The following is a 25,712-nucleotide window of genomic DNA, read 5'->3' as shown; positions in this document are numbered from 1 at the left end:
TTTTCTATCAGCTTATTCCACGCACTGCTCGAATTTAGAAGTCCAACATCCGGTATCAAGTCTAATAACCTTGCTAAGTTCCGTAAATATGTTAACTCTAATCGACGACACCTTGATTGTAGTGCTGTTCATTGCTGAACGGATGACATGTTGGGCTTCTGGATCTGTGCTCAGCAATCATAACGAATCAAAACAAGTTGGCGTTTTGTCCAGGCCACGCATGTTCCTTCGAGTAAAATTGGCCACTGGCAAAATGTCACTGCGTGGAGATGCCGGGGATTGAACCCGGGGCCTCACACATGCAAAGCGTGCGCTCTACCACTGAGCTACATCCCCATTCCGGTTCTACCTGGGCGCAGTTCCACCTAGGTATGGGGTGAAACTTTGTCATCAGCTTCTTTCTCTCTCTTGTCACCCCACTCACTCTCCTGTTGGCCCTGGGACTTGTACCCATCGAGTCTGCACAGAGTCCAAGCAAAATGTGTTTCTTTTAAACTGAAAGAAATAACTAGAATACATGTGGAGGATGGATACTATAATGCTTTCCCAATTTATTTATTATTGGAAGTATTTAATTCGGAAATAAAAGTGTTCTGGATACTTTTAAGCACTTGTTTTCATCTCCAAATGTTTAAATAAACAATTTGATCACTGTGTACATCGTGAGTTTTAAAAATTGCAAGTTGGGTATATTAACACACATTAATCCTAAGATTTCGTTCATGTAGGGTAATATTTACGAAAGTTAACGTGCACCCTTATTACAGGGACATGGACACAGACAATTCATTTTAAAATTCAACCTTTGTTTAAAACATGAATTAAATAAAATCTGCGGACATGGAGACGCTGGGGATTGAACCCGGGACCTCACACATGCGAAGCGTGCGCTCTACCACTGAGCTACATCCCCACTACGCTGGCTAAGTCTGATCCCAGTAACGTGACCTCGTTGTGTAAGGGGGCTATCGGGGTCATGGCCGGAGTTGAAGAATCTACTCTGAAATCTCGCAGATCTCTTCCTTTTCCCGTTTGTTAGATAGCGGCACTTGGAAGCAAGCATTACCTGGGCATCTTCTGAGTACCTTGAAAGTGACATCTCATCCACATTAGGGGTCATCACAAAGAACACAGGGCTCGATGAATTTGGCCCAGTGGCCTAATGGATAAGGCACCAGCTTCCGGAGCTGGGGATTGTGGGTTCGAGTCCCATCTGGGTCTTTTGTGTTTTGGTAAAAATTCAACGATCATATTTCTTATTCAAATCACAAGTTGATTTCCCATTCAATTACCTATGCATAATTTACCTCTCCACTTATAAAGAAAATTTCCCAAGTATCCTGATATAATTCCACTCGTTGAGTTATCCTTCTGCCATGAGGACTCCAGACTGATTTTCGTCTCACACACTCCGTTCGACCACCACTCAGCAGGTCACAACACTTTTCTATCAGCTTATTCCACGCACTGCTCGAATTTAGAAGTCCAACATCCGGTATCCAGTCTAATAACCTTGCTAAGTTCCGTAAATATGTTAACTCTAATCGACGACACCTTGATTGTAGTGCTGTTCATTGCTGAACGGATGACATGTTGGGCTTCTGGATCTGTGCTCAGCAATCATAACGAATCAAAACAAGTTGGCGTTTTGTCCAGGCCACGCATGTTCCTTCGAGTAAAATTGGCCACTGGCAAAATGTCACTGCGTGGAGATGCCGGGGATTGAACCCGGGGCCTCACACATGCAAAGCGTGCGCTCTACCACTGAGCTACATCCCCATTCCGGTTCTACCTGGGCGCAGTTCCACCTAGGTATGGGGTGAAACTTTGTCATCAGCTTCTTTCTCTCTCTTGTCACCCCACTCACTCTCCTGTTGGCCCTGGGACTTGTACCCATCGAGTCTGCACAGAGTCCAAGCAAAATGTGTTTCTTTTAAACTGAAAGAAATAACTAGAATACATGTGGAGGATGGATACTATAATGCTTTCCCAATTTATTTATTATTGGAAGTATTTAATTCGGAAATAAAAGTGTTCTGGATACTTTTAAGCACTTGTTTTCATCTCCAAATGTTTAAATAAACAATTTGATCACTGTGTACATCGTGAGTTTTAAAAATAGCAAGTTGGGTATATTAACACACATTAATCCTAAGATTTCGTTCATGTAGGGTAATATTTACGAAAGTTAACGTGCACCCTTATTACAGGGACATGGACACAGACAATTCATTTTAAAATTCAACCTTTGTTTAAAACATGAATTAAATAAAATCTGCGGACATGGAGATGCTGGGGATTGAACCCGGGACCTCACACATGCGAAGCGTGCGCTCTACCACTGAGCTACATCCCCACTACGCTGGCTAAGTCTGATCCCAGTAACGTGACCTCGTTGTGTAAGGGGGCTATCGGGGTCATGGCCGGAGTTGAAGAATCTACTCTGAAATCTCGCAGATCTCTTCCTTTTCCCGTTTGTTAGATAGCGGCACTTGGAAGCAAGCATTACCTGGGCATCTTCTGAGTACCTTGAAAGTGACATCTCATCCACATTAGGGGTCATCACAAAGAACACAGGGCTCGATGAATTTGGCCCAGTGGCCTAATGGATAAGGCACCAGCTTCCGGAGCTGGGGATTGTGGGTTCGAGTCCCATCTGGGTCTTTAGTGTTTTGGTAAAAATTCAACGATCATATTTCTTATTCAAATCACAAGTTGATTTCCCATTCAATTACCTATGCATAATTTACCTCTCCACTTATAAAGAAAAATTCCCAAGTATCCTGATATAATTCCACTCGTTGAGTTATCCTTCTGCCATGAGGACTCCAGACTGATTTTCGTCTCACACACTCCGTTCGACCACCACTCAGCAGGTCACAACACTTTTCTATCAGCTTATTCCACGCACTGCTCGAATTTAGAAGTCCAACATCCGGTATCCAGTCTAATAACCTTGCTAAGTTCCGTAAATATGTTAACTCTAATCGACGACACCTTGATTGTAGTGCTGTTCATTGCTGAACGGATGACATGTTGGGCTTCTGGATCTGTGCTCAGCAATCATAACGAATCAAAACAAGTTGGCGTTTTGTCCAGGCCACGCATGTTCCTTCGAGTAAAATTGGCCACTGGCAAAATGTCACTGCGTGGAGATGCCGGGGATTGAACCCGGGGCCTCACACATGCAAAGCGTGCGCTCTACCACTGAGCTACATCCCCATTCCGGTTCTACCTGGGCGCAGTTCCACCTAGGTATGGGGTGAAACTTTGTCATCAGCTTCTTTCTCTCTCTTGTCACCCCACTCACTCTCCTGTTGGCCCTGGGACTTGTACCCATCGAGTCTGCACAGAGTCCAAGCAAAATGTGTTTCTTTTAAACTGAAAGAAATAACTAGAATACATGTGGAGGATGGATACTATAATGCTTTCCCAATTTATTTATTATTGGAAGTATTTAATTCGGAAATAAAAGTGTTCTGGATACTTTTAAGCACTTGTTTTCATCTCCAAATGTTTAAATAAACAATTTGATCACTGTGTACATCGTGAGTTTTAAAAATAGCAAGTTGGGTATATTAACACACATTAATCCTAAGATTTCGTTCATGTAGGGTAATATTTACGAAAGTTAACGTGCACCCTTATTACAGGGACATGGACACAGACAATTCATTTTAAAATTCAACCTTTGTTTAAAACATGAATTAAATAAAATCTGCGGACATGGAGATGCTGGGGATTGAACCCGGGACCTCACACATGCGAAGCGTGCGCTCTACCACTGAGCTACATCCCCACTACGCTGGCTAAGTCTGATCCCAGTAACGTGACCTCGTTGTGTTAGGGGGCTATCGGGGTCATGGCCGGAGTTGAAGAATCTACTCTGAAATCTCGCAGATCTCTTCCTTTTCCCGATTGTTAGATAGCGGCACTTGGAAGCAAGCATTACCTGGGCATCTTCTGAGTACCTTGAAAGTGACATCTCATCCACATTAGGGGTCATCACAAAGAACACAGGGCTCGATGAATTTGGCCCAGTGGCCTAATGGATAAGGCACCAGCTTCCGGAGCTGGGGATTGTGGGTTCGAGTCCCATCTGGGTCTTTAGTGTTTTGGTAAAAATTCACCGATCATATTTCTTATTCAAATCACAAGTTGATTTCCCATTCAATTACCTATGCATAATTTACCTCTCCACTTATAAAGAAAATTTCCCAAGTATCCTGATATAATTCCACTCGTTGAGTTATCCTTCTGCCATGAGGACTCCAGACTGATTTTCGTCTCACACACTCCGTTCGACCACCACTCAGCAGGTCACAACACTTTTCTATCAGCTTATTCCACGCACTGCTCGAATTTAGAAGTCCAACATCCGGTATCAAGTCTAATAACCTTGCTAAGTTCCGTGAATATGTTAACTCTAATCGACGACACCTTGATTGTAGTGCTGTTCATTGCTGAACGGATGACATGTTGGGCTTCTGGATCTGTGCTCAGCAATCATAACGAATCAAAACAAGTTGGCGTTTTGTCCAGGCCACGCATGTTCCTTCGAGTAAAATTGGCCACTGGCAAAATGTCACTGCGTGGAGATGCCGGGGATTGAACCCGGGGCCTCACACATGCAAAGCGTGCGCTCTACCACTGAGCTACATGCCCATTCCGGTTCTACCTGGGCGCAGTTCCACCTAGGTATGGGGTGAAACTTTGTCATCAGCTTCTTTCTCTCTCTTGTCACCCCACTCACTCTCCTGTTGGCCCTGGGACTTGTACCCATCGAGTCTGCACAGAGTCCAAGCAAAATGTGTTTCTTTTAAACTGAAAGAAATAACTAGAATACATGTGGAGGATGGATACTATAATGCTTTCCCAATTTATTTATTATTGGAAGTATTTAATTCGGAAATAAAAGTGTTCTGGATACTTTTAAGCACTTGTTTTCATCTCCAAATGTTTAAATAAACAATTTGATCACTGTGTACATCGTGAGTTTTAAAAATAGCAAGTTGGGTATATTAACACACATTAATCCTAAGATTTCGTTCATGTAAGGTAATATTTACGAAAGTTAACGTGCACCCTTATTACAGGGACATGGACACAGACAATTCATTTTAAAATTCAACCTTTGTTTAAAACATGAATTAAATAAAATCTGCGGACATGGAGATGCTGGGGATTGAACCCGGGACCTCACACATGCGAAGCGTGCGCTCTACCACTGAGCTACATCCCCACTACGCTGGCTAAGTCTGATCCCAGTAACGTGACCTCGTTGTGTAAGGGGGCTATCGGGGTCATGGCCGGAGTTGAAGAATCTACTCTGAAATCTCGCAGATCTCTTCCTTTTCCCGTTTGTTAGATAGCGGCACTTGGAAGCAAGCATTACCTGGGCATCTTCTGAGTACCTTGAAAGTGACATCTCATCCACATTAGGGGTCATCACAAAGAACACAGGGCTCGATGAATTTGGCCCAGTGGCCTAATGGATAAGGCACCAGCTTCCGGAGCTGGGGATTGTGGGTTCGAGTCCCATCTGGGTCTTTTGTGTTTTGGTAAAAATTCAACGATCATATTTCTTATTCAAATCACAAGTTGATTTCCCATTCAATTACCTATGCATAATTTACCTCTCCACTTATAAAGAAAATTTCCCAAGTATCCTGATATAATTCCACTCGTTGAGTTATCCTTCTGCCATGAGGACTCCAGACTGATTTTCGTCTCACACACTCCGTTCGACCACCACTCAGCAGGTCACAACACTTTTCTATCAGCTTATTCCACGCACTGCTCGAATTTAGAAGTCCAACATCCGGTATCCAGTCTAATAACCTTGCTAAGTTCCGTAAATATGTTAACTCTAATCGACGACACCTTGATTGTAGTGCTGTTCATTGCTGAACGGATGACATGTTGGGCTTCTGGATCTGTGCTCAGCAATCATAACGAATCAAAACAAGTTGGCGTTTTGTCCAGGCCACGCATGTTCCTTCGAGTAAAATTGGCCACTGGCAAAATGTCACTGCGTGGAGATGCCGGGGATTGAACCCGGGGCCTCACACATGCAAAGCGTGCGCTCTACCACTGAGCTACATCCCCATTCCGGTTCTACCTGGGCGCAGTTCCACCTAGGTATGGGGTGAAACTTTGTCATCAGCTTCTTTCTCTCTCTTGTCACCCCACTCACTCTCCTGTTGGCCCTGGGACTTGTACCCATCGAGTCTGCACAGAGTCCAAGCAAAATGTGTTTCTTTTAAACTGAAAGAAATAACTAGAATACATGTGGAGGATGGATACTATAATGCTTTCCCAATTTATTTATTATTGGAAGTATTTAATTCGGAAATAAAAATGTTCTGGATACTTTTAAGCACTTGTTTTCATCTCCAAATGTTTAAATAAACAATTTGATCACTGTGTACATCGTGAGTTTTAAAAATAGCAAGTTGGGTATATTAACACACATTAATCCTAAGATTTCGTTCATGTAGGGTAATATTTACGAAAGTTAACGTGCACCCTTATTACAGGGACATGGACACAGACAATTCATTTTAAAATTCAACCTTTGTTTAAAACATGAATTAAATAAAATCTGCGGACATGGAGATGCTGGGGATTGAACCCGGGACCTCACACATGCGAAGCGTGCGCTCTACCACTGAGCTACATCCCCACTACGCTGGCTAAGTCTGATCCCAGTAACGTGACCTCGTTGTGTAAGGGGGCTATCGGGGTCATGGCCGGAGTTGAAGAATCTACTCTGAAATCTCGCAGATCTCTTCCTTTTCCCGTTTGTTAGATAGTGGCACTTGGAAGCAAGCATTACCTGGGCATCTTCTGAGTACCTTGAAAGTGACATCTCATCCACATTAGGGGTCATCACAAAGAACACAGGGCTCGATGAATTTGGCCCAGTGGCCTAATGGATAAGGCACCAGCTTCCGGAGCTGGGGATTGTGGGTTCGAGTCCCATCTGGGTCTTTAGTGTTTTGGTAAAAATTCAACGATCATATTTCTTATTCAAATCACAAGTTGATTTCCCATTCAATTACCTATGCATAATTTACCTCTCCACTTATAAAGAAAATTTCCCAAGTATCCTGATATAATTCCACTCGTTGAGTTATCCTTCTGCCATGAGGACTCCAGACTGATTTTCGTCTCACACACTCCGTTCGACCACAACACTTTTCTATCAGCTTATTCCACGCACTGCTCGAATTTAGAAGTCCATCATCCGGTATCAAGTCTAATAACCTTGCGAAGTTCCGTAAATATGTTAACTCTAATCGACGACAATTTGATTGTAGTGCTGTTCATTGCTGAACGGATGACATGTTGGGCTTCTGGATCTGTGCTCAGCAATCATAACGAATCAAAACAAGTTGCCGTTTTGTTAATGAGGGGGGCTGTTAGATGTGAAGAGACGTCAGCCACGCATGATTATTAATGAGGGGGGGTCCATGTGGAGGACGTCACATGTTCATGATTATTGAGACAGGGCTGGTCGACGTGGAGTGACGTCACGCGCAGGACACAGACATTCTTGGCTCATTATAGCAGTAAATTATAGTAGGAAATAGCGTTAATGATTAAAGCAATACTGGATATCTGTGAAAAAGAGCTTCATAGCTCATCGGATTCCACCATTATAAAACACATTCCTGCGGAGGGAGCTGGTAGGAACGTTGGGTTGCTCGGTCAATGGCCAGGGTCAACGGCGGCATGGTGTATTCCGCAAATATGGCCAACTGTGAGGGTGGGCAAAAGCCGGCGTGATTAGGTTAAACATTGAGTTTTGTAAGGGCACCACGGGGTGACCAGCCCCTCCCCACCCAGCCCACCCTCCCATCCCAGCCCCACCCTCCCATCCCAGCCCCACCCTCCCATCCCAGCCCCACCCTCCCATCCCAGCCCCACCCTCCCATCCCAGCCCCACCCTCCCATCCCAGCCCCACCCTCCCATCCCAGCCCCACCCTCCCATCCCAGCCCCACCCTCCCATCCCAGCCCCACCCTCCCATCCCAGCCCCACCCTCCCATCCCAGCCCCACCCTCCCATCCCAGCCCCACCCTCCCATCCCAGCCCCACCCTCCCATCCCAGCCCCACCCTCCCATCCCAGCCCCACCCTCCCATCCCAGCCCCACCCTCCCATCCCAGCCCCACCCTCCCATCCCAGCCCCACCCTCCCATCCCAGCCCCACCCTCCCATCCCAGCCCCACCCTCCCATCCCAGCCCCACCCTCCCATCCCAGCCCCACCCTCCCATCCCAGCCCCACCCTCCCATCCCAGCCCCACCCTCCCATCCCAGCCCCACCCTCCCATCCCAGCCCCACCCTCCCATCCCAGCCCCACCCTCCCATCCCAGCCCCACCCTCCCATCCCAGCCCCACCCTCCCATCCCAGCCCCACCCTCCCATCCCAGCCCCACCCTCCCATCCCAGCCCCACCCTCCCATCCCAGCCCCACCCTCCCATCCCAGCCCCACCCTCCCATCCCATCCCAGCCCCACCCTCCCATCCCATCCCAGCCCCACCCTCCCATCCCATCCCAGCCCCACCCTCCCATCCCATCCCAGCCCCACCCTCCCATCCCATCCCAGCCCCACCCTCCCATCCCATCCCAGCCCCACCCTCCCATCCCATCCCAGCCCCACCCTCCCATCCCATCCCAGCCCCACCCTCCCATCCCATCCCAGCCCCACCCTCCCATCCCATCCCAGCCCCACCCTCCCATCCCATCCCAGCCCCACCCTCCCATCCCATCCCAGCCCCACCCTCCCATCCCATCCCAGCCCCACCCTCCCATCCCATCCCAGCCCCACCCTCCCATCCCATCCCAGCCCCACCCTCCCATCCCATCCCAGCCCCACCCTCCCATCCCATCCCAGCCCCACCCTCCCATCCCATCCCAGCCCCACCCTCCCATCCCATCCCAGCCCCACCCTCCCATCCCATCCCAGCCCCACCCTCCCATCCCATCCCAGCCCCACCCTCCCATCCCATCCCAGCCCCACCCTCCCATCCCATCCCAGCCCCACCCTCCCATCCCATCCCAGCCCCACCCTCCCATCCCAGCCCCACCCTCCCATCCCAGCCCCACCCTCCCATCCCAGCCCCACCCTCCCATCCCAGCCCCACCCTCCCATCCCAGCCCCACCCTCCCATCCCAGCCCCACCCTCCCATCCCAGCCCCACCCTCCCATCCCAGCCCCACCCTCCCATCCCAGCCCCACCCTCCCATCCCAGCCCCACCCTCCCATCCCAGCCCCACCCTCCCATCCCAGCCCCACCCTCCCATCCCAGCCCCACCCTCCCATCCCAGCCCCACCCTCCCATCCCAGCCCCACCCTCCCATCCCAGCCCCACCCTCCCATCCCAGCCCCACCCTCCCATCCCAGCACCACCCTCCCATCCCAGCACCACCCTCCCCTCCCAGCCCCTTCCCACCCTCCTCTCCCCACCCAGCACCTTCCTGCACGACGGACGGACACAATAATCCCCTGTGGGCTGGTGTAACCAGGATGTTCCTACCAGTATTAATATTCTGATTTCAATCAAATGTAAAGCTCATCCCGAAAATTCTAGCTGTTCTCCACCATCTGCCAGACAGGAAACATTGCTCTATAACTCAACCCTGCTCTAAACCCACTGGATTTAACCCTGGTCATTGACAAAGGAGAATAATTCAAGATGTACGTAAATCAAACAAATGTCACAATATCTATAATTAACCTTACTCGAATATTGTAACATTTTTACCTGAAACAATTAAGTTGCCTTAAATGTAACATCCATTATATATTTTTGTTATAAATAATCGAGCATTGTCCATTAAAATGCATTAAAATCGTAATATTACTGGTAGGAACCTCCTGGTTACATATTAGTGTAATGCGGGCGAAAGCGACCTTCCGGATGTGACGTCACGAGGAGGCGGAGCCAGGTGACGTGGGTGAAAGGTAGGGGGTCCTTAAGCGGGAAACCGGAAGGAGAAGTCAGTCGGGGTGTGAATGGAAAGGTGTGGGGCCACGCGGGCGTACGAGCCGAGGGGGCACCGTCAGAAGCGGGAGCCAACCCTGGGAACAGTAGGGAGCTACTGGGAGGTGTAAAGCTGCAGATAGAGATAGGCAGTAAGGCTGTGTGTGAGGGGCAGCGGGGTGGCTGCCAAGAGTCGCAGGAGCGACGAGAAGGCGAGACAGCACGAGGCTGTCAGGGCTGCAGCAGGAACAGCCAAGGGAGCTGTGTGAGAGTACAGCAGCGGAGCTGCTGTGGGGGCTGCAAGAGCGACAAGAACAGCAGCGGGGCTGCTGATGTGGACTGGAGTGACATCGGAACCAGCACAGAGAGAATAAGAGAGACAGCCGTGTGGGAACGCAGTACGGACCGAATAAAGGACACTGAGCCAGAGATCGTGGTCAAGTCTTTTATTACACTGGGGTCAGAAGTGAAACGGCATGTCTAAGCAAGTAAGGAAGAAAATTCCCCCGGCGCCAGCATCGGCTTCTTCGTCCGACGACGACGAATTCCCTCCGACCACGGATTCTGCTGGGGTGGTGGAGGAGAGCCCTGCTGAGGCGAGCACGGGGACGGGCGTGGAAGATGTCGGCGCGATGGCGGGTCCGTCAACAACATCGGACGCTGACCAAAGATGGCAACAGGTGGCAGAACAACTGGAGACACTCAAGGACGTCCTGGCGCATCTATGTCACCTCGTTACGCCAAGGACGACGATGGAACGAGAAGGTGCTCCACGGGCCGCCACGTTGCCTGCCCTGCCGCCGCCATTGGCCACGCGGCAAGAAGACGCCATCTTGCGCGCTCCGCGGCGCCAAACCGCCATCTTGGCCACGCCGCGGGCCGACGCCATTTTGAATTTGCCTCCAGAACAACCATCATTGGAAGACGGCGTAAAGAGGAGTCGGAGTCGCCACCTTACTACAGTTAAGGAATTCTCTATCGGGGGCGATTGGAGCGCTTTCGCCTGCCGATTTTTGGCGGCGGTTCGTTCAGCAAGATGGACCGATGCGGAGGCCTTGGAAGTGTTGCCGACTCTACTGGACGACGAATCTGTTCGATTTTTCCGTTCCATAACGGCCGATAAGAAGAAGACTTTATGTGGAGTTTTTGAGGAAATGGCCGACGCCTATGAGCCACCTGACGACGCGCATCGGCGATTCGCTCAACGACAACGAGCACCCGAAGAATCGCCCGTGGCGTTCAGGGGTGCGGTGTTGGAGCTGGCCATGGCAGCATATCCTGACACGCCACAGGATCTGCTCGAGCCTCTCATATTGGGAAAAATGCTGGAGCTGTCTCGGGATCTGGGGATCCCCATGCCTGTGTGTGGGCATGAGAAGCTCACGTCCCGGGCGGCAGCAAAGTGTCTGGATGCGCAGTTTAATCTCCGTCGCTGGAAGCAAGTGGCGGCATGGACGGGTGGGCCCGTCAAGGAAGGAGGCGCGATGGGGTGGGACCCCACAAGGGCGATCTATGTGCCGGATGAGCGGGGTCCACAGGAGCTGACGGCTGCCTCCTCTCCATGGTCGGGACGCGGAAGGCCGGGGCCGCGCGCTACGCCATCGGGACGGGGCCGCCAGGATGCAAGACCTGCGCTTCGGCGCAACGAGGCCGATTGCTTCCGCTGCGGCCGTAGGGGCCATTACGCCAAAGATTGCTGGGCCCGCTTCCCGGGTCCGCCGCAGCAGGAGCCCACAACACCGGACAAGCCGACCAAGGAACCTCCGAAACAGGCATGTCGGCACGCACCAGACACTCGGCAAGGCTTTACACCTCACCCACCACCTTTGTTGCGCGATCCTATTGTTGTTGTTAAAGAAAGGCCATCGACGGGGCCTTGTCATTCAGTTACGCAGTGGCGCAAATTGGCACGGAGAGTTGTCGCGGCCGCTACGGGTTCGTCCACTGTACCGGGGTCCATACAAGGTGTGGACGTGCGCATTTTGGTCGACTCGGGAGCGTCTGCGACTATTATATCGGATGTCATTTTCCATCTGTTGGGCATTCCGCCGGGGGCTGTGCGTCCGGTTTATGGGTCTTGCGTCGCTGCGAACGGGGGTAGTATGGGTATCGTGGGCCAGGTGGATGCTAAGATATCTATAGGGGATGTGTCGGCTTCGGGCGTTGTGTTAATATCGAGATCTTTGGCGGTTCCTTGCTTACTAGGCACGGATTTTTTGGCTAAGATGCCCATTTTGATTAAAATCAATGAGAATTGTATTGAATTGCCGGGGGGCCGTCGAATCTCGTTTCTGCCGTCGCCCTGGGGGCGACCTGCTTCGGCCGTACAGGTGCAGGCGCTATCCGTCGCATCTGTGGACATCCCACCTGGTTCACAGATGCTTATACCCTTGCGGTATCGGAAGCCCCTGCCCAATCGGCTAGGAGCATTAGGGGTCTTGTTGTCACCATCCGCCACGATAACAACGGGATTGGCGTTAGTTGGGGCACAGACCATCGTCCGGCCGGATCAATTACCGGTTTTACAGGTGCTTAATGCGGGGGTGGAAAACATCCGTGTTCCGGCCGGTACGGTTGTGGCACATGCCACTACGGCGTTTGCGACGCACGATTGTCCGCATCGCCGGGGAGTGGTCGCTGGTGTTTCCGAGCCAAGGGGTTCGGATAATCGTTGGATCGCTACCTTATGTGACGAAAATTCTTCCCTGTCCGTGGGGCAACGTGATGCGCTGCGTAAATTGTTGCTGACGTATTCGGATGTGTTCAGCTCCGACGATTTGGATTTGGGACGCACATCGTTGCTTTCCCATCACATTGAGACGGGCGACGCTGCCCCTATTCGGTTAAATTCGCATCGGATGAGTCCAGCGGAGCGAGAACACGTTCGGGGGGCGGTAGAAGACATGTTGGCTGCGGACATTATATCGCCATCTAACAGCCCATGGGGCGCTCCTGTGGTCTTGGTTAAGAAAAAGGATGGCAACTTGCGATTTTGTGTCGATTTCCGGAAATTGAATAAGATATCGGTGGCAGATGCGTACCCCCTGCCGCGTATGGACGACTCCCTTGACGCATTGTCGGGGGCTAAGTTCTTTTCCACACTGGACCTCTCTTCGGGATTTTGGCAGCTTCCCCTTGACGAGTCCTCACGGGAGAAAACCGCATTCCGTACGCCGCAGGGGTTATTTCAATTCAACTGCCTCCCGATGGGATTGAATGCGGCCCCTGCTACATTTCAAAGATTGATGGAGCTCGTTTTGACGGGGTTGCAGTGGGAGACGTGTCTTATATATTGGACGATATTATTGTGTTCAGCCGCACATTTGAGGAACATTTAACGCGGCTGGAGACAGTGTTCACGAGGATGCGCTCTGCCAATTTGAAATTCAAACCAAAGAAATGCCACCTACTGCAACGGTCCGTCCGTTATTTGGGGCACATTGTGAGTGCAGAGGGGGTGTCCACGGATCCGGAAAAGACGGCGTGTGTCCGGGATTGGCCGACTCCGGCCTCTGTGGGGGATGTTCGGCGGTTTTTGGGATTTGCCTCGTATTACCGAAGATTTGTGCCGGGGTTTGCGACGATTGCGAGGCCCTTGCATCTCCTTACGGGTAAAGGACGGAAATTTGTTTGGGGAGAGCCGGAAGAGGCGGCCTTTCGGAGTCTGCGTGATCTATTGGCTACGGCCCCGACATTGGATTATCCCGATTTTGATCGCCCTTTCATTCTTGATACGGACGCGAGTGACACAGGTATTGGGGCGGTATTATCACAGTCTAAAGGGGGCGTAGAGCGCGTCGTGGCGTATGGTAGCCGAGTCTTGTCGCCTGCGGAAACACGCTACTGTGTCACTCGTAGAGAACTTTTGGCGGTTGTTTTTTTCCTACGGCAATTTCGACCGTACCTTTACGGTCGTTCTTTTATTGTGCGTACGGATCATGCGGCCTTGCAATATGCACTTAAAATGGACCAGCCATCGGGACAGTGGGCACGTTGGTTGGACACGCTGCAGGAATTTTCCTTCCAAATTCAACATCGGAAGGGAGTGCGCCATGCGAACGCTGACGCACTTTCCAGATTACCAGGGCGCGGCCCTTGTAAATGTGCGTCGGGGACGCATAGGTGTTCGCCGATTCTGAACCCCCCTCAGCCGCTTACGTTGGCCGTCGGGAAGTCGGATACTCCGATGGAACCGGGACCGACTGATGGGGTTTTGAATCTGCCGCGGTCTGTCTGGATTCGGGAACAGATGATGGACGAGTCGTTGTTGTCCATGCGGAAGCGGTCTATGAGGGACAATGGGAGTCCGAGTTCGGCTGTGGGGCCGCGAACCGCTCTCCGAGATGGTCTGCTTATGTGGCAAGAAAGGTTCCAGGAAAGCTGGCGTGTGGTGGTACCAACGTCCTTGCGATTTGAGTTGATTAGAACTCTCCATTGTGACACACTATTGCATTTAGGGGTGCAGAAGACCTTGTTGACGTTACAACGTCATTATTTTTGGCACGGCATGGCGACAGATGTCGTAGGGCACGTGTGCGCGTGCCCTGAATGCGCCCGGCGTAAGCCGCCTAAACATCCTTACGTGCCGCCTCTCCAGTCGATTCAGGTGTCTCGAGTCAATGAATTGGTGGCACTGGACATATTGGGACCCTTCCCACCATCGGCGAGGGGAAATAAATATTTGCTGGTAGGGGTTGAGTATCTCTCCCGTTGGCCGATGGCCTGGCCGTTGCCCGATCAGTCGGCCGCGGCCATCACCGACGCCTTTTTGTTTGGGTACATTATGGACAAGGGGGCGCCGGAGAGACTCCTCACGGACCAGGGCCGAAATTTCTCTTCTAAATTATTGGCTGAAGTGTGCGCAGGCCTTGGGACTAAGAAGATACGGACATCTCCATACCATCCGCAGACGGATGGTATGGTTGAGCGGCTGAACAGGACATTGTCTGCCATGCTTTGCCATACTGTGAGTGAACAGCAATCGGATTGGGATCTGCACATCCCCGGAGTGCTTTCGGCGTACAGGATGACGCCCCATGCGGCTACAGGGTATTCGCCGTTTTACCTTATGTATGGTCGGGAAAACGTGCCTCCGGTGGATGTGCAATTGGGTACTGGGGTGAAGGGACCTCGTAAACCACTCCCTGAATACATTCGGGACACGGTTCGCCGGGTTACGGAGGCGCGGGAAAACGCCCGCGTGGCTACGGCCAAAGCCCAGGCCCGGAACGAGCGGTATGCTCGGCGGTCTGAGGGGGAGTGCCCCTGGAAGGTGGGAGACCTGGCCTGGCTCCATTGCCCGCAGGTGCGGCCGGGGACCTCTCCTAAATTGCACAAACCTTGGCATGGTCCTGTGCGCCTCATTGAGGTTCCCAATCCACAGTCGGCGCGCGTTCAGTTTGGTTCTCGCCGTTGGTTTGTTCATACGTCGCGGTTGAAACCATATGTTGCTCCCCTACGTGATGCGTCATCTCCCAATGTTGCCTTGCCGGGGTCTGTTGCTGCTGACTCTGACTCTTCCCCGCCTGCGTCCATTGATCTTGCTAGAGCGCCTGTCGTACCTGTTCCAGACAGGCCGACCGTGACACCGCGGGGGAGGAGTGGGCCTGTTCGGAGGGCGCCTGCCAGGGCTGCGGTACCTTCAAGCCCGGCGACCCTTCCGACCCCGCTGCAGGCGCATTCGCGGAATACGACCAAGACTGATTCGTCAGGGACACGAGATGTCGGTGGACTTCCAATCGCAGCAGGGGAATTACCCCCTGTCATTTCTCGTGTTCCATCGCGTCCCCGTTCTACAAGTGGGCCGCCGACCGTCCGGGACGGGCCGGCGACCCGCACTCGTTCCAAATCGCTTACGTTTCGTTGATTGTATGTTGTTATTGTTCTTGTTCTTGCCGTCGTATTTATCGCATGCTTTCGTACGTTCGTCGATGTTACTTGTGTGTTGTTCTTGTTGTTATATTGCATGCTTAGTGTCCTTTAAGGGGGAAGGTCGGTTCACCGCATTACGCTTTGGTGTTGTTCAGCCGAGGTCGGCTGGGTTTTTTTTATGGGGGAGGGTGGTGTAATGCGGGCGAAAGCGACCTTCCGGATGTGACGTCACGAGGAGGCGGAGCCAGGTGACGTGGGTGAAAGGTAGGGGGTCCTTAAGCGGGAAACCGGAAGGAGAAGTCAGTCGGGGTGTGAATGGAAAGGTGTGGGGCCACGCGGGCGTACGAGCCGAGGGGGCACCGTCAGAAGCGGGAGCCAACCCTGGGAACAGTAGGGAGCTACTGGGAGGTGTAAAGCTGCAGATAGAGATAGGCAGTAAGGCTGTGTGTGAGGGGCAGCGGGGTGGCTGCCAAGAGTCGCAGGAGCGACGAGAAGGCGAGACAGCACGAGGCTGTCAGGGCTGCAGCAGGAACAGCCAAGGGAGCTGTGTGAGAGTACAGCAGCGGAGCTGCTGTGGGGGCTGCAAGAGCGACAAGAACAGCAGCGGGGCTGCTGATGTGGACTGGAGTGACATCGGAACCAGCACAGAGAGAATAAGAGAGACAGCCGTGTGGGAACGCAGTACGGACCGAATAAAGGACACTGAGCCAGAGATCGTGGTCAAGTCTTTTATTACATTAATATAAAACAATAAAAAATGTATTGTTTTATATTATTATTATTATTTCATTATTTCCCTTCTACGTGACTTTACCGAAAGAACCAAGAATATGCCTCATTGAAGTTTATATTGAACGGCATGACATGCGGAGAGTATATTCAAGACTTGCTGTGATGCTCAAAGTTTTCCAAAGAAGGCCAGTCGGCTATATAATATTGGAGAAGGTAACTCAAATGTTTTAGAAACGGTTTATTTCAAAAAACAATGCAATTCAGGAACATGCACAACAGCATTGGCATTCAACAAATAAACGAACAGTATTTTGAACGCCCGTCACACAAGCAGTTTGTGCACCCAGCTTTTCGTGTCTATCGCCGCTGTGGTGCTCAAACCTCATTTGAGTTGAAGACCCCTTAAATGTGGACTCTCGTTTTCCTTTGCAGACTTGGCACTTAGTGGATGCCAGCAGACCCCATAATAGCAAGCAGTGTGGTTTAGTTCTAACTGCACAAGTGAAGTGCCTTTACGGCACACAGCTGCTTGAAGTTAGACGAGCGGCGGAGCATCAGGCAGGCAGGGGATACGATCCTGTTAACCCTCTGGGTCTTGCACATACCTCCTGAGTGATGACCGTGGCTGTCTACAGGTTCAAAAAGTTGGTAGTAGCACCTTGCTTAATGGATGCAACCATCAAGCATTTGTGAGCACCGGCATGTGCTGGTTTAATTGCAAATTGGGTTACATTTGGAATACACAAATGGAAATTTATAACTTGAGGTAACCACATTTGTAATTGGCATTATTTGCATCTCAAAACCTGATATGCAGCACTAAGATTTACCATCATACCTCGACTCCCTGGTTATTAAATTTTCAGGTTAAATGCTTTCCCATGGCCAACAACGTAGGTACCACAAGCACACCATACGATCTCCCAAAATAGTTTCCTTGTGAAATGTTAATAGTTTAAAATAAAAGAATATCCTATTGATGTAGGCCAATATTTTACCATTGTAACACTTTCTCTAAAAATGAATTGAATATCAATCCTACACAAGTTTATGATGGCTTATCACCAGTGACAGGTGTCAAGCTTAAGAGGCATAAGCGCACACACAGACTGTGTGCATGCATGTGTACATGGAGACACATGCATGGACACACCCACACACACTCAAGTGCATACGGTTGTTGTAAGTGACAGCCACAACCTGTCAGTATTAGCAACAGATGACCGATCCACTCAAATTACTACTATCACCAGGTTGCTTAGCTTGATCAGGCGCCATACATAAGCATGGGCAAGTGCACCCCAAGAGTCCCGCGCCATCAGTATTCATCCTCTTCATCGGAGTCCATAACTTTCCTTCTGTTAAACTGCGGTGGAGAGGATTGGAGGCGGATGTCATAAAATGTAAACAGTATTCCCTCGTTATTTTCGAGGGATACGTTCCAGAGATGCTCATGAATAGCAAATTTCGCAGATAACATTGGCCCACAAAAAATGTATTATCTTAAGTAAATATGTAAATAAGCTTTCTCTCATTACGATATCTCATCACTTTCTCGCATAATATTCTCTCGCATTTGTGTAGAGTTCCAGATGCGATTCGCGGAATGCCAAAATCATGGATATCAAATTCGTGAATAACGACTTCAGTTACACGTGCTGTATCATTTCACAACAAACTGTCTTTGTAAAAAATATAATAAACATACGAGGGGGCTTTTGTGGGAAAATAAAAACCAATTCAGATGATGAATCTTTGCAGGAGCATTTTTGTTCTGTAAATTTTGTTTAAACAAGACAACAATGGATTTAATTTGCTCAACTGAGTCATTAGGAGAGTTAAGCTATCTTAAATCATTGTCACCATATGAAGATTATGTTAGTCGGGGCAATTGCAGTTGACATTGTTGTGGTGCAAGATTGAATTGCGGCAGTGCATAACGAATGCTAAGAAAGAGTCCTTGCGCTTCTTCGACATCGCTATTAATTTTGAATAAATTAAAAAATCAACATGTCAAACTATAAACGCCTCAATTTATTACATTGTGGTAATTACTACAAACTTTTGTAGATTGAATAAGAATATCTATTTATCTGGAGGAAAGCAATGAGCTATACAGCTTTTTTGCACAGATATCTACAGATGTCCAGTATTGGCCTTGCATATCCTTATTTATCGAAATAAATAACCAAACAATACACCGCCTTCCTCTATCCCTCCACATAACAAATACGTTTAACATGCATGCGGAAGGTTAGCACACGACAATTGGCAATGGCAGAGGTAAGGCAATGAGCTTGAAAATGAACAAGGGCCATTTCCTGAAACGTCACCTGGTATATATATATGTCTTTTCCTTTTAAGGCCATAGTGTTACTGATGAAAGTGATGAGTTTTTATTACCTTGACAGTCATCTTCTTTTCTGTCTGCTGGCTCACTTTTTCTAGGATCTCGATGAGGCCTTTATCATCCACCTGAAAACACAGCGGACATTGACGCCACTCCACAACGTTTCGATCGCAACACAAGCAATCATCATCAGGTGGGAAAACCACAGCGAGAAAATGTTTTGCTATTTCATAATTTATTTATATTATACCTACGTGAATTTACCGAAAGAACCAAAGAGTATGGATCCCTGCAGTCACGAAAACTTCAAACCTATAGTCACTGTTAATAGTGCTCACACCTCCCGTTAAGGGAGCCCTGCACAGGTATGAGGAGGCAGTAGCACTGTACCTTTCCAGGGAGCTGGCCATATCTCGCCAGCTGAATGAGGTAATTCTCCACCGACTTGGCTTTGTCTGGCTTCACCAGGGCCAGGTTACTCACTGTGGGCAGTGCAGACAGACAGACAGCACCACTTGAATATCACAGCAGTAAAGCTGCAATACGTTTGGTAAGAGAACACATTATCTTGTTGGTTTGTAACCACACTTTACCTAGGTTGCAAGTTACAATTGCACAAGTCACTAAATAATTCAGTACATTCGGTATTCTCGCTATAGAGCACAAGGCTAACATTAAAGCACTGCATTTCACAGGCTCTTAGTCGTTTTACAGTAGGGGGCAATGTTGTTGTGTGTAATCTCAATTGAGTGATTGATGGCTGATAAACAATGTCACATTTTGACAATGACTGCAGCAGGCAATGGCCTACTCGTTTAAAATTATGTCATATGATCTTTAACGTCCACTGTGAGACAGGCGGCGCATATTTTAATGTTACTACACCCGCAGTAATAACCAGGGCATCCTCGTGAATTCAAACCGCAAACTGTTGCAACCAAGCAGTGAGCGCAGTACCAGTGGACCACGTTACCACCTTAACTGATAAAAGCCCCTACTGCAGATTCCTCTCAGTAGGGAGCCGGTCTGGATGTAAGAGCTAACACGTCATCATCGTTTTGGGATGACTGCAGCATTACCTGTGCCAAGAGCTATTTGATATCAAAGTAACTAAAATGATACAACAAATGGCACTTAATGTTATAGGTGTAAACATGTGGGTAAATACGACCACAGAGTGGTGCAAGGGAAGAGAAGACTTACGCCGGGCACGAGCAGACTGGTCCAGCACCTGGGCCAGAATGCTGTTTCGCATTTCAGTGTCCCTGCGACCGTCAAGACACAGCAACACCACCACCATCGACAATGTGCAATCAAAATAATGCTCAGCAATACAGTGGGCCATGTTCCCACAATAACCAACGCAGCCACCTTATCACTGCATGCATCATCACTGTAGTTATTATTGTCATTGCCATCACTATAGGCAATCATTCCCGAAACTGAGTATAGCATTACCTTGGAGGTAATGCCCGTAAAAAACAAGTTCGCAAGTGTCATTAAAATAGCCATTAATGCTGTATAACCCCATCTCAATGCTCATTAATCATACAACGTATTTGTGAATCCTCAGATAATGATAGACACTGCGGACCTTCTGCTCTCCACATATAATGGGATTGATGGATTAGACAATCCTGAATAAGTAAGAGCTTTACCATATTATGTTCTCACTCTGGAAATTTGCTGCAATCGTCAAGTCCACATGCCACCCTTTCAGAACACTCAGCCAATGATCCAGTAATGCCCCACACTGCGATATAACGCAAAGACAAGCACCATGAATAACATTTAGCCAGATATGATCTAAACTGAAGTTAATTTTATAAAATTTCTTTAAAGTACTTCACCATTAACAGCCTCATGTGTCATAGGGACAATATTTCCAAATGAGTTGCAGATAATAATTAAATTTCACGACACTGGCATACAATGGCCAACTCCTACACATGAAGTTTAGGGTCCTCAATATCCACCTTCCACCTGATGAGACCCACTGTCCGTCATCCTTACAAATTACCAGGCCCTGCGGGAGAAGCGCTGCTGCCTCGTGTGTAAACTGCACGTAGGGGTCTCATGCCCGAACACTGGGCTACCGAGTCACGCAGCGAGATGAGACTTGAGAATCCATCATGTGCAGGCAACGCGCACGATGGGCAGTGTGGCACGTGCAAACACACACTCACCTCTGAGCTGCCTCCCGCTGGGCTTCCTGGTCCGTGCCACCAGCCTACCGGACGAACACAAACAAGAGCTCCCCGTCAGCCTCCAATTAACCCACATTAAAGCTGTATAAAAACATCACCAGTGAACACCATCTGCACTATAGCTTTAATAAAGTAGTGATTATTCGGCTAATTAATATACATTAATGCCAGTAAATGTATTCATGAATCATCAGATTACAAGAATTGTAGATCTTCTGTTCCCCGCATGCTAGATGTATTTAAGATTAAATTGGAATAGATTCAATGGAAATGCCCAATAATTAAAGAGCCCAATTAAGGCAACCTGAGTAAGAAGAGAGATATCCCAGTACGGCTTCCTTGTGGAAGTGGCTTCCTGCTTGGAAGAGTTGGAATTGGGAAACCCTACCTCCTGAGTGCTTAATCATTGCAGAAAAAATGCCTGTGCTGCATTACTGGCATGGCCAGGTTTCACAGAACAAGAGTCATTCTTCACGGAACACGATTAAGTACTGTTTCTCCTTACTTCATGCTCATTTACCCTTGGCAGACTTAAAACTTATAGCAATTGAAAAAAAGCAAAATGACCAAGTTTGACAGCGCAAATTTAAATCCAGCGACTTTGAGATTACATTGACGGCTCACGTGGTGAGCCACAATGAACATCCCATTTCAGTTGCCACACCAAACGAGTGGGCTGACAGCATGAAAGGAAGCACAATTCTTCAAAGAGCCAATGTTTGACATTGCAAATTAATATTTTTTTGTAATTCAAAAGCAAGCTGTTAAAATTCACACTGGCATGCGACGTACGCGAGGGTCACCATAATCACCCCACGTCACCTGCTGCACGCACGCACCCACACGCACGCACAACCACGTGAATGCTCTTGCACACATACCGCCATGAAGGTGCATATCACAAACTACACGCGCAAATACTACAGCTGACGTTTACTGCCGAGTGGCATTCACACAGCTTCCGTGCCAGGCTCGGTGCTCTGTGAGACTGGTTGAGGGGCCAAAATTTGCTGACAGGTGATGGAGCCGAGCCGGTAGAAGACGATAATATAACACGATTTAAAAACAAATGTAAGTTTACGAGTGGCATAAAATGTCAACACATTAGCTGGAGTAAACCTGCGAAGCAGATACAACTATTATAATGCTACCATCTCACTACGTGTGAATACATGTTATATTAAATACAGTCGCCGCCTCTGGCCATAGTTAACTTACAGCTATTGTACCTCACAGAGGTTACCAATGTTTATTGATCTGTGTCCGCTGCTGCCAACCTCTGGGAATACATTTCACAAGTAGGAGATAATTTATTCATAATGTAACGATCACAAATTATGTAAACACAATGTTTACCGCAATACAATTATCTAGCTGAAAATTCAGTTTATTAAGAAAACATCTCTTTTGGAAGACTAAACGGCTATGTTTTCACTTATATCCACAACATTTGAGGTTTTAAAAGTAGTTTGCATTGAATGATATTGAAACACTTCTAATATATTTAGAAGCGGAATTGACTTTGCCAAGTCACGCAAAAATGCACACTATAAAAATAACGTTCAGCCCTTTGTCAATTCACTGCTGGAGGAAGGGATATCCACGCCTTATAAATAGAAGTAATTTTTACATACATCACAATACTGGTCAGAGCGGGTTCGTGACGGGGTAGGTAGGGGCAGGGTTAGTTTAGTTTCAGTTTCATTTATTTGGTAGATATAACTCGTCACTAATGTCATGAGTGGCCAGGAAACAACTCAATTTGCCCGATTCCTTGAGCAGTGATTAATACCACTGCGCCACTGCTTCTTACCCATACACATTATACGCACAATACACATGGCTGTATGCCGAATGTGTGAAAGAACGGCGATCTAATGTTGACATACACAGCCTGCTGGCATTCCTTTTACATTTCGCTGATGGATACGCCATATTTCCAGCCTGCATATACCGTATTTATTTTCTGGCCGTCGAAATAACACTTAAGCAAGACACAGTTTGACACGTACACACGCAACATAATACACAAATATGCAGTAGGGTACACACACGATCAACCCACTGCTGAAGCTCACTACGGGACACGAATGCGCGCGCGCACGTGGTGGACGAACTCTTCTTGCAGGGTAAGAGTTGGAGAATCAGGCGTGGCAATCTCCCTCGCCGGCTGAGATGAAGGGGTTACAGATCCCCCCCTCTCTCCAGCAGGGGATGCAGGGTTGTCCACTGCTGTTATTGTTGTGCCGGTTGGCAGTGGTAGTGAATGAAGGGATGTGCTGGAGTGTAGCGGTTAGCACGCTTCGCTAAGAAACCGGCGACCCGAGTTCGATTACCGCTCACGGCCATCAACAAGTGACGATTATCTGAACCGGTCCTGAGCCTCCCCTAAGTCGACTCGGCCTTAAATGAGTACCTGGTGCGATGTGTACAAAAATGGCAACGGGGAGACAAAGGCGGTCGGGCGTGGTGCTGGCCACCCACTCCCTCGTGTGCCGTGCCGGCCTTCATAGGTGCTCGCTAACAGCACTTGCCCCTACAGTCTATTAAGGCTAAACGTGGAGATCTTTGTACTGTACATTATTACACTCAGTCAACCAATACACCTGGGTCTGTCTCGTGACCTTTCCACGTTTCACCTGGCCTCATGGTGCACCTAGCCTGGCACGAGTGCCGTGGTTACATCCCTACCACTTTAGTGGCGATGGGCGGTTGTATTTTATTGTGGTTGTCAGTGGTGGTGTATGTATATTGACAGTTACGAGTCGAATAGCGGACGTGGGATAAGCCGGTGACTTTCTATTGTTATGAATGCGGGCGATTGTCAGTGTTTGTGGCTATCACCAACAACCACGTCCGACACCAAACACAACAATCTCGTCGCAAACAGCGCGGAGACGGGAGAGGAGGAGGCTACCGCCCCCTCCCCCCACGCCGACAGGCCCCCATCGCCTCGTACGGAGCTCGACTAGCGGAGTGCGTCGCGGCTCCACCACCACCCACACAACAACGACAATAGCAGCGGCTCTCACCCCGCCGCGCTGCGCCTGCAGCTCCGACATTCGGTGGCGGCGAATCGCCTCGAGCTCCTCGTCCCCCATGCCACACGCGGCCGCTGTCTGCTTCGTCGGCGAGGAAGGGACTCGTGCGAGCGGCAGGCGAGAGACGACGACGAGGTGGTGGAGGATGAGAAAGCGCCACCGTGTGACGAAAATAAGCCTCGCGCGAGTCGCTGCGTCATTGGTGGGTGGGCGGTGGGTGGGTGGGGGGCAGTCGCTGCGTCACTGGTGGGTGGGTAGGGGGCAGCAGTCGCTACGTCACTGGTGGGGGTGGGTGGGGGGCAGCAGTCGCTGCGTCACTGGTGGGTAGGGGGGGCAGTCGCTGCGTCACTGGTGGGTGGGTAGGGGGGGCAGCAGTCGCTACGTCACTGGTGGAGGGTAGTGGGGGGGGCAGAAGTCGCTGCGTCACTGGTGGGTGGGGGGTGGGGGGGTGGGTAGGTGAGGGGGGCAGCAGTCGCTGCGTCACTGGTGTGGGAATGGTGGGGGTGCAGCGGTCGCTACGTCGCTGGCAGTGGGGGTGGTGGGTGGGGGTGGGTGAGGGGGGCAGCAGTCGCTGCGTCACTGGTGAGGGAGTGGGGGGGGGCTGCAGCAGTCGCTACGTCACTGGCAGTGGGAGTGGTGGGTGGGGGTGGGTGAGGGGGGCAGCAGTCGCTGCGTCACTGGCGGGGGGGGGGGCAGCAGTTGCTGCCACGCGATTTGTGAATGGGGCGAGCCACGTGACTTGGAGGCAGCTCGTGCTCTTATTGGTGGTCAGTGTCGAAGCCGGGCAAGTTGAGGAGGAGCCCGATGGCACGAGATCCCAGGGGTCGTGGTGTGCGACTGGGGGTCATCCACAACAGACCGTGCAAAATGCACAGCTGTTAACCCATACGGTTTAGGGGCCGTCCATAAATGACGTCACGCGATTTTGGACGATTTTTTACCCCCCCCCCCTCGTCACACAGCGTCACAAAAAGTCAGACCCCGCCTCAAATATGACGTCACGAAGCTCTGCCCCTCCACAAAAATAAAACACGCTTCAAATCGCTTTAAACTATTGTCATTGTAGTGCGTATTTAATGTGGCGCTGCACTCTGATGTTGTAGGAGAAACAAGTCTATATAATTAAGTAGAACGTGTTGTCTATATTCAAAGTTGCGCATTTTGATGTGACGTCACATTTCGCCCCCGGCCACGCCCCCTTCTGGAACCTACTAGCGGGTTCTCGATGTGACCCTTTCCCTAGATCCCTCTCTGGTCTATCACTAGGCCTCGGCAAGGTAAGGTAAAAGTTAAACGGTAAAAAAACAAGAGAAACTTTACCCTACCTTTTACCTTACCACAATACAATCGCGCTACCCTACCTTTTACCCTTTAGCAGGTAAGGTAAAAGGTAAAAAAGAACGAGCCTACCTTTACCTTACCTTTTACCCTTATCCCATACAAATTTCCCGATTACAGGGTAATTAAAAAAACATGGAAAAGATTTATAACGATAAATGCTAGTTAGAGCGCTTTAT

General features: G+C 49.6%; 1 protein-coding gene and 15 non-coding genes across 17 annotated transcripts; 5 read left to right on the top strand and 11 right to left on the bottom strand.

The window, feature by feature from the left end:
• Positions 1 to 264: 264 nt before the first annotated feature.
• On the bottom strand, positions 265 to 336 carry TRNAA-UGC (transfer RNA alanine (anticodon UGC)). Its single transcript has one exon. It is a non-coding gene; the product is annotated as a tRNA-Ala (tRNA).
• Positions 337 to 841: 505 nt separating this feature from the next.
• TRNAA-CGC (transfer RNA alanine (anticodon CGC)) lies at positions 842 to 913 on the bottom strand. The gene has a single exon. It is a non-coding gene; the product is annotated as a tRNA-Ala (tRNA).
• A 235-nt stretch (positions 914 to 1,148) lies between these two features.
• Positions 1,149 to 1,221, top strand: TRNAR-CCG (transfer RNA arginine (anticodon CCG)). Its single transcript has one exon. It is a non-coding gene; the product is annotated as a tRNA-Arg (tRNA).
• Positions 1,222 to 1,707: 486 nt separating this feature from the next.
• Positions 1,708 to 1,779, bottom strand: TRNAA-UGC (transfer RNA alanine (anticodon UGC)). The gene has a single exon. It is a non-coding gene; the product is annotated as a tRNA-Ala (tRNA).
• A 505-nt stretch (positions 1,780 to 2,284) lies between these two features.
• TRNAA-CGC (transfer RNA alanine (anticodon CGC)) lies at positions 2,285 to 2,356 on the bottom strand. Its single transcript has one exon. It is a non-coding gene; the product is annotated as a tRNA-Ala (tRNA).
• Positions 2,357 to 2,591: 235 nt separating this feature from the next.
• On the top strand, positions 2,592 to 2,664 carry TRNAR-CCG (transfer RNA arginine (anticodon CCG)). Its single transcript has one exon. It is a non-coding gene; the product is annotated as a tRNA-Arg (tRNA).
• Positions 2,665 to 3,150: 486 nt separating this feature from the next.
• On the bottom strand, positions 3,151 to 3,222 carry TRNAA-UGC (transfer RNA alanine (anticodon UGC)). Its single transcript has one exon. It is a non-coding gene; the product is annotated as a tRNA-Ala (tRNA).
• A 505-nt stretch (positions 3,223 to 3,727) lies between these two features.
• Positions 3,728 to 3,799, bottom strand: TRNAA-CGC (transfer RNA alanine (anticodon CGC)). The gene has a single exon. It is a non-coding gene; the product is annotated as a tRNA-Ala (tRNA).
• A 235-nt stretch (positions 3,800 to 4,034) lies between these two features.
• On the top strand, positions 4,035 to 4,107 carry TRNAR-CCG (transfer RNA arginine (anticodon CCG)). Its single transcript has one exon. It is a non-coding gene; the product is annotated as a tRNA-Arg (tRNA).
• Positions 4,108 to 4,593: 486 nt separating this feature from the next.
• Positions 4,594 to 4,665, bottom strand: TRNAA-UGC (transfer RNA alanine (anticodon UGC)). The gene has a single exon. It is a non-coding gene; the product is annotated as a tRNA-Ala (tRNA).
• Positions 4,666 to 5,170: 505 nt separating this feature from the next.
• On the bottom strand, positions 5,171 to 5,242 carry TRNAA-CGC (transfer RNA alanine (anticodon CGC)). The gene has a single exon. It is a non-coding gene; the product is annotated as a tRNA-Ala (tRNA).
• Positions 5,243 to 5,477: 235 nt separating this feature from the next.
• On the top strand, positions 5,478 to 5,550 carry TRNAR-CCG (transfer RNA arginine (anticodon CCG)). The gene has a single exon. It is a non-coding gene; the product is annotated as a tRNA-Arg (tRNA).
• A 486-nt stretch (positions 5,551 to 6,036) lies between these two features.
• TRNAA-UGC (transfer RNA alanine (anticodon UGC)) lies at positions 6,037 to 6,108 on the bottom strand. The gene has a single exon. It is a non-coding gene; the product is annotated as a tRNA-Ala (tRNA).
• Positions 6,109 to 6,613: 505 nt separating this feature from the next.
• On the bottom strand, positions 6,614 to 6,685 carry TRNAA-CGC (transfer RNA alanine (anticodon CGC)). Its single transcript has one exon. It is a non-coding gene; the product is annotated as a tRNA-Ala (tRNA).
• A 235-nt stretch (positions 6,686 to 6,920) lies between these two features.
• On the top strand, positions 6,921 to 6,993 carry TRNAR-CCG (transfer RNA arginine (anticodon CCG)). Its single transcript has one exon. It is a non-coding gene; the product is annotated as a tRNA-Arg (tRNA).
• A 9,588-nt stretch (positions 6,994 to 16,581) lies between these two features.
• On the bottom strand, positions 16,582 to 24,374 carry PDCD5 (programmed cell death 5). Of its 2 annotated transcripts, XM_078875790.1 has the most exons (7): positions 24,187 to 24,374; positions 21,947 to 21,979; positions 21,134 to 21,177; positions 20,151 to 20,212; positions 19,338 to 19,429; positions 19,001 to 19,072; positions 16,582 to 17,963 (listed from the first exon to the last, which is right to left on the bottom strand). In XM_078875790.1, exons 1-7 carry the CDS (start codon positions 24,253 to 24,255, stop codon positions 17,916 to 17,918), a joined length of 420 nt encoding a protein of 139 aa, XP_078731916.1. In that variant the 5' UTR covers positions 24,256 to 24,374; the 3' UTR covers positions 16,582 to 17,915. The 2 variants fall into 2 exon arrangements, with proteins under 2 accessions (XP_078731916.1, XP_078731917.1); XM_078875791.1 differs by lacking the exon at positions 21,947 to 21,979 and having other exon boundaries at positions 16,584 to 17,963; positions 24,187 to 24,373.
• Between the last annotated feature and the right edge of the window lie 1,338 nt (positions 24,375 to 25,712).

Source organism: Lampetra fluviatilis, chromosome 42 (genome assembly GCF_964198595.1).
Source record: "Lampetra fluviatilis chromosome 42, kcLamFluv1.1, whole genome shotgun sequence".
Taxonomy (NCBI): Eukaryota; Metazoa; Chordata; class Hyperoartia; order Petromyzontiformes; family Petromyzontidae; genus Lampetra; species Lampetra fluviatilis.
Note: the sequence above shows the minus strand (reverse complement) of the source record. Positions and strands in the feature narration are given on the sequence as shown.